The sequence below is a fragment of the Phalaenopsis equestris genome, unplaced genomic scaffold (assembly GCF_001263595.1).
Source record: "Phalaenopsis equestris unplaced genomic scaffold, ASM126359v1 Scaffold000055, whole genome shotgun sequence".
Lineage (NCBI taxonomy): Eukaryota > Viridiplantae > Streptophyta > Magnoliopsida > Asparagales > Orchidaceae > Phalaenopsis > Phalaenopsis equestris.
The window spans coordinates 1,328,381-1,340,536 of record NW_018164497.1 but is presented as its reverse complement, the minus strand read 5'-3'; the positions used below and the strand labels follow the sequence as shown (position 1 = coordinate 1,340,536).

The 12,156-nt window shown below is 35.7% G+C and overlaps 1 protein-coding gene across 1 annotated transcript in view; it reads right to left on the bottom strand.

Moving 5' to 3' along the window:
- Positions 1-7,402: 7,402 nt before the first annotated feature.
- The window catches only part of LOC110019397 (phosphatidylinositol glycan anchor biosynthesis class U protein-like), a 34,210-nt gene continuing 29,456 nt past the window's right edge, over positions 7,403-12,156 (bottom strand). The window contains exons 8-14 of the mRNA XM_020717034.1: positions 10,505-10,716; positions 10,252-10,308; positions 9,999-10,167; positions 8,214-8,271; positions 7,993-8,078; positions 7,791-7,847; positions 7,403-7,679 (exon numbers count right to left, since the gene is read on the bottom strand). Of these exons, the coding sequence (XP_020572693.1) occupies positions 7,602-7,679; positions 7,791-7,847; positions 7,993-8,078; positions 8,214-8,271; positions 9,999-10,167; positions 10,252-10,308; positions 10,505-10,716 (717 nt within the window). The 3' untranslated portion in view covers positions 7,403-7,601. The remainder of the gene's footprint in view (positions 7,680-7,790; positions 7,848-7,992; positions 8,079-8,213; positions 8,272-9,998; positions 10,168-10,251; positions 10,309-10,504; positions 10,717-12,156) is intronic.

Below are 12,156 nucleotides of genomic sequence, written 5' to 3'. Positions count from 1 at the left end.
TATTTATATTAAAACATCATTTGAATCTAATCTAATAAATTTTATTATATTTTCTTATTTAATACTTTTAATTGATTATAAATCTTTGTACCTTGTAGTCAATTAATTTTTTTAAAAACACTACTCATCAAAGATATATATATATAGTAGTATTTCAAGCCAAAACGAGCCAAACACGAACGAACAAATCTTTGTCCGTGTTGTTCGTGTTCGGCTCATTAACTTAGCGAACGAGCCGAACACGAGTTGTTCACGAACAACAAGTCGTATTGACAGTTCTAGGCGTGAAACTTTCAGCTGTTAAGTACACTTAAGGTTAAAGTATTTACAATAATGACATTGCTAATGGTTCCCCACAAATTTAGCCTCTAGTAGATAGATGTTAAATTTATTCCTAAGCCTTTGAAAATTAGATGTAGATAAAACCTTTGTGAAGATATCCGCATTTGATCTTGAGTGGTTATATGGTGAACTTCAATGATGTTTGCTTTGATTTGATCTCGAATAAAGTGATGATCAATTTCTATGTGCATGGTGCAGACATGGAAGATAGGATTATTAGCCAGAGTAATTGTTGATGTGTTATCACAGAAATAGTAGTAGGAATGTCCATGGATAAGTGAAATTCAGCTAGTAGTAGTTGAATCCATATGACATCTGTTATTTCCAAAGAGAGAGCTCGTTACTCTACCTCTATAGAAGATTTGGATACCGTTGTTTGTTTTTGGACTTTCCATGAAATCAAAATCTCACCATAGAATGTGCAATAGCATGATAGGTACCGTTTAATAATAGGATCCCCTGCCCAGTCCAAATCTGAATAAGATTGAACTATAGAGGAGTTGTTGGTGAATCGAAGTTCCTATGTTGTAGTTCCTTTAAGAAATTGAAGAATGCGTTTGATTTGTTGGAAGTTTTTATGTGTTGGCAAGTGCATATGTTGACACACTTATTTGACCACATAAGTTTTGTCTGGTCTAGTGATCGTCAGATACTGGAGCATGCCAGCAAGTTGTCGATAGAAAGTGATATTCAAGAATGGTTATTATGTGTCTTTGTTGCTAGTAACTTTTTTCAATTCTGCATTCCAGCTTTATTTTTACAGTTCTAAGGTGTATGAAGTTTGATTTCAATGGTAGTCAATTGTCGATAGAGGTGATTGAATGTCTTTTTTATGCCTAATTATCTTTACATTTATCACATGTTTTTAATAAAATTACACTTTAAAGAAATGTTATTTTCATATTTATCTTGCAGGTACAATACTTTGAGTGAATTAGAGATGAAATGGGATGAAATAGATGCAAATAGAAGTAAATGGGGATGTTGTTAGCAAGGTGGCGCCTAGGTGTCAGTCTTCACCTAGAAAAAAGAGAAGATAGCGCCAAGGCGCTGCAGATTAGTGCCTAGGCGCCTAACTGTACAGGGGCGATTTATGTATGCCCCAAGGAGTTATTTGATGAATCTAAACGAAAAAAGAGAAGATAGCGCCAAGGCGCTGCAGATTGGTGCCTAGGCGTCTAACTGTACAGGGGCGATTTATGCATGCCCCAAGGAGTTTTTTGATGAATCTAAACGTTTGGACAAACACTTTTTGACATTTCTAAGTCCTATAATTCTCTGGGAAGGCCGAGAGGTTGTACATAAGAGTATGAAATGTTGATTTTTACCTTTTCTGAAGAGATTAGTAAATGGATTTTGAGAAACATCAGCAAGAGACTTTGTTGAAGGGATTTTCATCTTTCTTTCAGAGGGAAAAAATTAAGTATTATGTTTTTCATTATCTTGTACTTTTTGTAAACACTTATCAAGTAGATTTACTTTGATTTAATGAAGCTTTCTATTGTGTGTGACACTTGCTTTAAGAAGTAGAATTCTTATATTTTTCTTTTGTAATGAATTAGATGAATGTTTAGGATGTTAGGATTTATGTTAGACTAAGTTTTTCATATCATAGTGATGATTCTTACTTCATGCTTCATTTATTAATCAATCTGATCAATTTGTAAGTTAAAATTTGTTGTAATACCATAAGTTTCGGAAGGGTTATGGCTTTAATAACTAGGAGAAACCACATTAAACTTATGGGTGAAAGAAAAATAGTCATAAGATTCATTGCAATGTTAGGGAGATATTTGTTGATGAGTGCAAATTGATGTTTCTAGGGCGACAGGCTAGATTCCTAATAAATTTAAACTAGGGTTTTGTGTCTTAAATCTAAGATTAAGTTAATTAGAGGGTTGTTAGGAGAATGAGACTTTAGGGTGACAGACTAAAAGTTTCATCGTGATAATCTAGTTATTTTAAGGAATCGACCCTAGGTTTACTAAGATACATTATACAGTCGGGAGTGGGTAAGTTAGATTTTTGCTCCTATTGTCACTGGCCACATTAGATTATAAGCATCTCATTGTTACACATTATCTAGGTCACCACAAGAGAAAGGTGGTTTTTACACCTCAAAATTCACCAAACCAATTTATCTAATTAGGTTTAACTTTAGAGTTAGGTTTGTATTTAGGAGTAGTTGTTATAAAAACACCCAAAACACCCTTAATCGACCACCCTTAATCGACATTCCAAACTAAGACTTGATAGTAGTAAACTAGAACTTAGCCTAAAGTATTTTTTACCTCCCTTCTTCATGGGATCACTAATCGAAACTTCATTAAAACCCTATATTACTTGAACGCTATGTATACTTGCGTAGAACCCCTAATGTGTAAACTATAAATAAAATTCTAAACTTTATAACATATCCATTTTGCACACTAACCGCCTCAAGAAACTGGGTCAAGTTTTTTTGCCAAAAACTAAATAAGTGTGTAACTGCGGATCAGGTCACCCAGCTAGCAATGTTCATTAAAGCATCATGATTGACACGAGAGTCACTCTTCTACCGTGCCTGGCTCGCTATACATACATGCATGTAAATGCAAGTGCATACAGTCATATGACAGAAGTGACGAGTGTGTCGAGGAGGCAGTGACTCAGAGGCATTGACCCGAAGGGTGGCCGTGTCGAGGAGGTAGGGGCTCAATAAATGGGTGTTTTGAAGATGCAGTGACCCGAAGGTGGGCATGTCGTGATGGTGGTGACCCCGAAAAAAATGGTATGTCGAAGAAGCAGTGTCCAGGAGGTGAGCATTTCATGATGACATCAACCCAAAAAAAAGGTATGCCAATGAGGCAGTGACCCATAGGTAAGCATGTCGGGGCGGCAGCGACCCGAACAAAAGGGTATATCGAAGAGACAGTGACCCGACAAAGTGATGATCCTCACTAGGGAGAATAACCAACACGCATGTGAATGCAAAAACAAACACAAACGGAGTATTGTGCAACACGTAAGAAAGCAAGCAGGCACACACACATGCAAGTCATGCATTATGCAGGTGATCGGTCGACTGGGTCGGGATGGTCGGTCAGACCAAAGTGATTGGTTAACTGGGTCGAGGCGACCTGTCAAACCAAAAGTGATGCCATTCGGCCCGAGATGATCTATTGAGGCATAAGTGATGTCGATCAATCGAGGATGACCGATCAAGGCGCAAGTGGTGTCAATCGGCCTGGGATGACTGATCAAGGCACAAGTGATGTTGATCGGTCTGGGACGGCCGATCGAGGCACAAGTGGCACTGATTGGCTCAAGATGATCGATTGAGGCGCACGTGATGTCGGTCGATCTAGGATGGAAGGTCGAAGCACAATTGGGGGTGATCGGCCAGGGATGGTTGATCGAGGCACAAGTGATGTCAAATGGTCCACGATGAGTCGGTCGAGGCACAAGTGGGGACGATTAGCCCAGAAAAATCAATCAAGGCACAAATGATGTCGATCAACCCAGGATGGTCGATCGAGGCACAAAGTGGAGCCAATGGGTTAGGGCAGTCAGCTGAGGCGTAAGAGATGCTGATTGGCCCAGGACGACTTATCAATGCAAGATGCACCATGCGAGGCAAACACAAGCGAGTGGCGATTCGAAGCATATGATTACGCTCGTACTAACAACCTCATGTCGAAAACCTAAGGTTTGGCATTTCAATATCTGACATAGTCGCCTCCTGCTTTGGCGAGATTTGTAGGGGTGTCTCTCCCCCAGATTCCCGAAAGAAAAACTCTCCACGATGTCGCAAAATATGTTAGCTACAAAGCCTTTCCCTTTTCATGAACCTCTCAAGGCTTTGCAAAGTGAGCTAGCTACAAAAAAAATTTTCACTTTGCAAAAACCCAAACGTCCCAACTTCTAGAAGGAAAGTTGAGAAAACCAAAGCAAGAGGAGGTAGGGACTCCAACCTGGTAGGACATTATGCTAGGGTTCGCAACAAAAAAGGAATTCACTTAGCTTCATAGGGGATACAACCACACATGAAATCCTATATTAAGGCTTCCTTTAGGAAGGCAAACGATCCATCACATAGGCACGTGATCGTGCTGACTAATGTAGTCCGGCGTACGCACCTCATGTGGGCTAATGTAGTTCGGCGTAAGCACCCCACATGCCTATCACAACTAAACCCTAAGTCTAGCTAAGAAAAGAAATGTGGGAGGGGAGAATCTCACCACCTCAAATTTTGTTTGACGTCCATCGGAGTTCAGGAATAAGCTCTCCCAAAAGGCATGAGAGAAGCCCATGAATCCTTCCTAAAGAGATGAAGAAGCTTTCCTCGCCAGAGAGATCGCCGAAGCTCGTCGAAGTTGCTTTCCTCAATGTTAGGAAGACGCTTTCCTAATCGTGCTCCTCAGAAGCTTCACCGAAGAAGGTGGCAGCACACAGGAAGAAGAGGTGGGTAAATGACCAAGTCTATGTTTTCTCCTTGAAGAATCCCCAAAACTCCAAGCCCTCAAAGAAGCAAGAGAACTCCAAAGGAGAAGGGGGGATGAAGAAGAAGAGGAAGGAAAAAAAGAAGTGGAGGAAGAGGAAGAACCCTAGCTCTCGCTCGTGCGAGTGGCCTCAAATCCAACATACAACCAACCTTATCATGTGTGTGCCAACCACCAGTCAAATCTTTGTGCCCATCCCTCCCTCTATCTTCTTTCCCCAAACTCTAGCTCCTAATTCCGTCGGATTAATATTTTTACCTTTTATTTTGTATCTTCCCATTTTCTTCATCTCTCACTACTGACAGAAAAATCAAAAAAGGTGTGGCAACAAAGAAGAGCAAAGCTGAGGTGGATCTAATCCAAGAATCGCTACAACAAGCAGTTTTTTAGTGCGGTTCATTGTAGATTGGAGGAGGAAGAGAAAGAATAGTCGAAGAGTCGAAAGATCAAAGGGAAGAAGAAATCAGTCGTTACGTTCGGTCTTGCCAACCGCTCGTGATGAACATGAACATTTCTGACACAGGGGAGGAAATTAGTCGTTACGTTCGGTCTTGCCAACCACTCGTGATGAACATGAACATTCCTGACACAGGGGAGGAAATTAATCGTTACGTTCGGTCTTGCCAACCGCTCGTGATGAAAAGATAGATTTGACTATTAAAAAGTGATAATGAATGTTATCTTTCATATGATGTTTATAATTATGAAAGTTCTGGTATGAGTTAGTTAAATATGAAAGCTTTGGTTACTATGGATATAAAAACCCCAAAAAATATTACATTTGAACAAGATTGATGTGGATTGGTGATGTTGGGGTAAATACCATCCCAATACTACCAATCTGTAGTTGCAGATATTGCACGTAATATTCTCTCCAAGGGTGGCACAACAAAGAAAGACAAATATAAGGGGGGTAAATATTACGTGTGAACAAGAGGTTTGCATTTTGCGCCTCCGTTTGTGTGAATTCCACATGTAATATTTGCTCGCAAGAAGTAAATTAAAAAAAAAAAAAAAAGATGAAGGTTGACTACATTTCCTTTCACCTAAATCCATTTTTGGCTAATCAATTATATTTGTAGAATGACAATATCTAATAAATCATGAGTTTACGACAAATCAAAATAAAAATTGGATTTAATTGGAGAACGGATTTATTTACACTAATTTTGTTGTTTAACTTGATTTTTTGTAAACCCAACTTACATTCCATTTCAAATTGCTCTACCAAACAACCCCAAAGGGTGTAATTAAAGTTGTAATTGAGCCGACTATATCGTAGTTCAAACTTGACTTGGTATAATTATAAGTTGTTCATGTTCGACTTTAGCTTCTGTCGAGCTTTGATATGTTGTTCCAGTTTGACTTGTTTAATTTTTTTATTGTTTGAACTTAATTTATGTTTGATTTGTTTATGGTAAATGAACGAGCATTTAAACAAGCTAACAATTCAAACAAGTATCTACATTCTCATATAAACAATTTAATTAAAAAGCTTTAAGAATCTGATCACAACTACTTATTTATCGATATAAACTCTAAAATCTATGAACTTTAATGATAGGCTAAACTAGTTTAAATTTTGTAAGTAAATCAACTTAAATTGAACCTAAAAGAATATTAATCATATTATTGATATAACACTATATTATTATTAAATCTACAATCAATTAAATTCTAGTTTATTAAATTTTATTTAAATAGTATATCATATATAATATGAGATATCATCAAGCTCAATATCGAGTATTTAACAAGTTACTTATTGGACAACAAACAAATTTATTTGTGAATATAAATGAATAAATTCAACCATGTTCACGTTCATTTCATTTAAGCTCGAGCATTTAAAAATCATTTAAGCTTGTTTATTCATCAATTTGAACAAACATGATCGAATCCTAATAGAGTCAAATGCATCACTAAGTGTAATTTAAATTATTTTTTAGGGTTTTTAAGTTATTAAATTTTAAATATTAAAATTTATATAGGTTAAATTATGTTGTATTAGTTTAATATGTTTTAATACATTACATTTTCTAATGATGAGAAGAAATTTAACTCGGAAAAAAAAAAGTGGAATTGAATCATCAACTGTAAAGAGAAATTTAAAATTCAACATTTGAATTAAAAATTAAATCAAATGATACAATAAATATTAATTTATTTCAATATAATTTAAATCATAAAATATTACCACACTAATGTTATTTCTACTAATTCAGTAATATTTTAATTCTTACATATTTTATATGTATTTTTAAAATATATTTTTAATTTTAGGCCATCAAATCAAGATTACAAACCCAAAAATTGATCAATATTATACCAACTATGTATAAAAACGATTTTAGACCAATAACCTGATTGAAGATGAAAACGTATTTACATATTTTACACCTAAAGTTTAATATTTACATTCAAAACACACTAGTGACATTGTATAGCATGTGCATATGAAAGTTTAGGTGTTAAGTATGTAAATACATAAGAATTATGTAATATGCATGCAAATGCTACCAAAAACTATATGGTTTTCCAATAAGAAAAGACTTGGCATCCAATTTTGGAAGGTTATCAACACAAAACTTCTAAGTTCTTAAACCATCTATTAAGACTCCAATGACATAATTCCTCAATAGTCCCACACTTATCCAGGGCTGAATGCAACGAAATATCTACAGCTACAAATCTGTTGATGATTAAAACAAATTCTACTCACCATTGATCAGTATAAATAGATATAAAAGGTGGGTGTTTTCTATCAAGGGAGAGGATTCATGTCTTCTTCAACTTTTTCTTCAGCATTCTATCGTGATTCAACATTGTACTTACAACCTCCACAACAAGTACAGTCTGCAAGTAATTTTTTGAGCCAGATTTTCATTTGTTCTTTGGTCTAAATCTTTTAAGAAAGATTCTACGTGGTTTATTGAACAAGTAATTCTAAATTAGAAGATTTGTTACCTGCAAGCAGGCGTATGCAAGACCAGTAGCGAAGTAGAAGTTTGCATTACCAGTGCCCTGCCATTCAATTTGTTAGTCCTCAATAACAGGACAAGAAGTGATTTCATATGGCTTGCAAATACTAATCTTTATAGATTCATGTCAATAAGAACATGAAATATTGTACGTGAGAAGGATCAGAAGAGAGAGAGAGAGAGAGTACCCTCCATATCCATAAGTTGTGCATGACCGGGCTCAGTAGAGAGACTCCAACGTATCCACAAAACAGGAAAAAAGAAAATTTCATCTCTGCATGGTTCAAAAATGATGCAGACATTGAAACAGAATAAGAAAATAAATCATCTCTTCATATTAAAAAAAAAAAAGAATTAAACACTAAACATTGAAAACAGAATGGGTTGGAATAATCAATCCAAATAATACCTGCTAGCTCAACAACAAAAAGGCCCAGAAGACTCAGGTACAGAGCGGCATCTCCTACCTTATTAATAGATCAACAGACAAAAAAGTTGTACAAACACTTTGAAAAAAATATAACATCATAAATTGAAAAAGTGTATTTGCGTTGCAATATAATAACCGTGTCAAAAATTTAACTGTAGTTAGGCTTAGAGAGCTTATATATTGAAAATATTTGCCATGGCTACGTAGGAGGTCACAAACTACTACTAATGCAATTCAGGTTAGTAACTATGAAAAAAGGAAGCTACAAGCTTCTGAAGAAGAACTATTTTAAGGCAAGAACAAGAGATCATTAACCAGTACAGACTGTTCTTATAACCAATGAATTCTCACAACTAAAAATCTACCGGTAAGGCTTCATTAGAAAAGGGCAGGACTGCTGCAAGTTCAAGAAGAATGGCAATTCAGGGCATCTGAGAAAACTGTAAGCAGTTGTGCGAAATTTCTCTGCTTAACTCACATTATTCCTCACTCATCTAGGTGTTGTTTTGACCTAACAGAAAAATTACCATGAAAAAATAGCTAACAATTATGGGCAGCTAAAATTACTATACTGACTTTCAAGATGATAATGTAATCCAATACATTTCGAGTTTATCATTAAAATCATTAAATCTAATTTATTTTTCAATGAATTAGATATTTCCAGAGATATCATTTCGGGTAGCGAAAATGGTGGCTTTCAACGGCTGCGAAATTGGCTCGAAGAATGTAAATTACTTGAAAATCGAATCGAATTTTAGCTCGAATGGAAATCGGCTCAAATTGATTGAGTCGGGCTATGAGCCAAACCAAAATATTGGTTTTATTTTGAGCCGATTCAGATCCTATGGTCAGCTCGGATGCTGTTGCTCACAATCGGATCAAATTTACATTTAATCCAACAGTTGGGAAAAACAGAACCACTGCAATTCAAAAATATCGAATACCTAATCCAATTTCCTATCCCAAGTGCCGCCTGAAGCCCTAAATTTCTTTTTTGGTCTTTGCCTTTTTCTTTTCCCATGTTACGTCTCTGCTCTCACACACTCGCCGCCGCTACTCTCACATCTCGCAGCTCTGATGGTCTCACCCCTTCGGCGGTGATTCAATGTGTCGACGGCGGTGTTGTTGCAAGTTTCCACTTGTGCGGTTTGTTGTGCATCTGGCATGGTAACTCTAACTCATGACATTCTTGCACTTGTTCTTCTATCTTTCTTCTATTGAAACTCAGAGTAATCACTGATCACAGTGATCGTCATTTTTGAGATTTGAAAACTAATAGGCATTTAGGTTTTCTATTTTTTGTGTTTTCTAGTTTGGAGAGTATTTTTTCTGTGTTCTCTATTTTGTCTTTCTCAATTTTGATTTACAGAATGTTGCACAAGCTAGATCAACCAGTCATACGAGCCAGCAACGGTATTCGAGCCAGTTCATTTACAATTCAAGCTACTCATAAATAGTTCGATTTTGATCCGGATCAGATCAAAACTTACTTGAATCTATCCACGAGCCAATTTCAATCCGTGTAATATAAATTCGATCAGATTTCGATCCGCTCATAGATCGGCTCAAAATCGGATCGTTCACAACCCTACCTTCAGGCTTTAGATTATGATGCTTGCCGTAAATGAAACATAATAAGTAACAAGTAAAAAAATAACCACAAGGAAAAAACATACATATCCAGAAATTACAAAATATATGATAAATGAGTAAGCTTCACTTTAGTGGCTGATTATTTCTCCAAAGCATAAGTAGACTTACGGATGGATAGGATTTCAGCACCGATGAGACTGTAATATAGATGAAGGCTAGAAAACATGGTCGGTGCATCAAACGTATAGCCAATGGGCAAACCATAAATAATATGTTCACATGGAATACAATTAGAAAGAAATCCCTGAAAAAGTCAAAGACTTCTGCAAAGAAATACCTGCATAATTCACATAAATGTAAATAAAAAATGGAGAAGGTTAAGTCAAGGAAATATAAAAAATGTATCATTCAGCAGTCTCACCACAAAACACCTATATTTGGGGATAAATCTTCCACCGTAAGAATAAAGCCAAACGTCCTACAAAATTATGCTTAAGTAAATAAAAATTATCCAAAACAAAACAAGGATTCACAAGAATCCCTAAAGTTATTATTTGAACATTGACAGGCTAGCCGTTCAGATCTAAAAGATGTAAATTTTCGGCAAAAATTCTTAAAAGAAAGAAACCATTCAATAGAAGATACTGTAATAAACAAAAGAGGGCATAACTTACTTCTTAAGCATTTCATATGCACCATCAAAACCTTTGAGATAAATGCAACTCAATAACAAAATATAGCAGGACCAAATAAGAGCCCAAAGTGCAAATTGCAGAATAGGTTTCCATGAAAAGGCACGAACGAAACTTCCAGCTGCATTGGAATGCTCCTTCACAAATAATTTTGGAGGAGGAGCATCTGGACCATACACCAAAAGAAGAAGTACCTATAAGATTGGCCACAAATATAGCAACAAGCGAAATATTATAGCTGTTGTCATAGAGAAAGTTGCCAAAAAAATTGATTTAAAGTTTGAATCCTAAAATACTTTATGTTTTTTATGTTTTAGGGTACTGATGGAGCAAAAGGGCATACTGGTATGAGCAATATTGCAGGATAAAGGGACAGGTGTGTTGCCATAACCCACCCAAAAGCTGCCAGTGGAACTACTCCTGCAAGACAGTAGAAGCATTTGAAACATGTAACTTACTGATTACAAACATCTTATTCCAACATTATGGTTATAAAAATGTCGATGGGAAAATTTTTCATAGCAGTTCAGTTCACTTGACATTTAATTTGAAGGGTGGCCAAAGCATGTAGGAGATAGAGACTATATAGTCCAAGAGATTATTATTTGCAGCTGATCACTAACAGCCATATAGAAATCAAAGATAAACATAATATGTTTACATGTCTAGACTTCATTTGGTAAAGCTATGGTCTATAAATTCTGCTATAATATATAAATAAATTCCTACTCGCATAGAAACAGATGAATAGCTCTACAAGTGTGAAATGCATGGAGGAATTTATCATGCATTTTCCCATGTAAATCAAAATTATGGCATGGCAATACTTCAGACACATAGGCAAATCATCATGCTAGAACATGAAGTCTTACAAGTGAAATGCATGAATCGTTACCTAAACATGATCATTTTGGTGAATAAAGAACAAGAGATAAGAGGAAGAGGCCTTGATGTAAAAGAAAGGCTTCTAAGATTATAATAAATCTTACTATTGTCAGCCATTATTTTTGAAAAATGATTTAAATTTAATTTAAATATAATTATATGTGATTTGATTTGAGAAATAGTATTTTAATTTTTGGAAAATATGAGACCAAATCAATCCTACAATATTCGATAGTTTAGGTGGTTGAGCGTGATACCACAAGTAATACATTGTCCTGAAGGACAAACATATCACTTGTAGTTAGGGGTGTAAACGAACCGAACACGAACGAACAGTGGTCGTGTTCGTGTTCGGTTCGTTTGAAATATAGTTTGTTTGAAATAGGCTCGTGTTCGAAATTGTTCGTGAATGGTCAGTTCGTGTTCGGTTCGAATTGTTTGGAATTGTTCGAATTGTTCGAATTGTTTGAATTGTTCGAATCGTTCGAATTCGAAATGTTCGAGATGTTCGAAATGTACGAAAAGTTCGAAATGTTCGAAATGTTCAAAATGTCCGAAATATTTGAAAATTTCTCCAAAACAGTGCGCAAAACAGCCCTAAAAAGATATTTTTAATTTCTGTAAAACATCACACAGAACAACCCTAAAATGTCTCCAAAATAGTGCTCAAAACAGCTCTTATGTAGACATAAATCTCTCAAATCATGGAAGATGCATAAATCTCTCAAATCAAGCTTTACTCATAATAT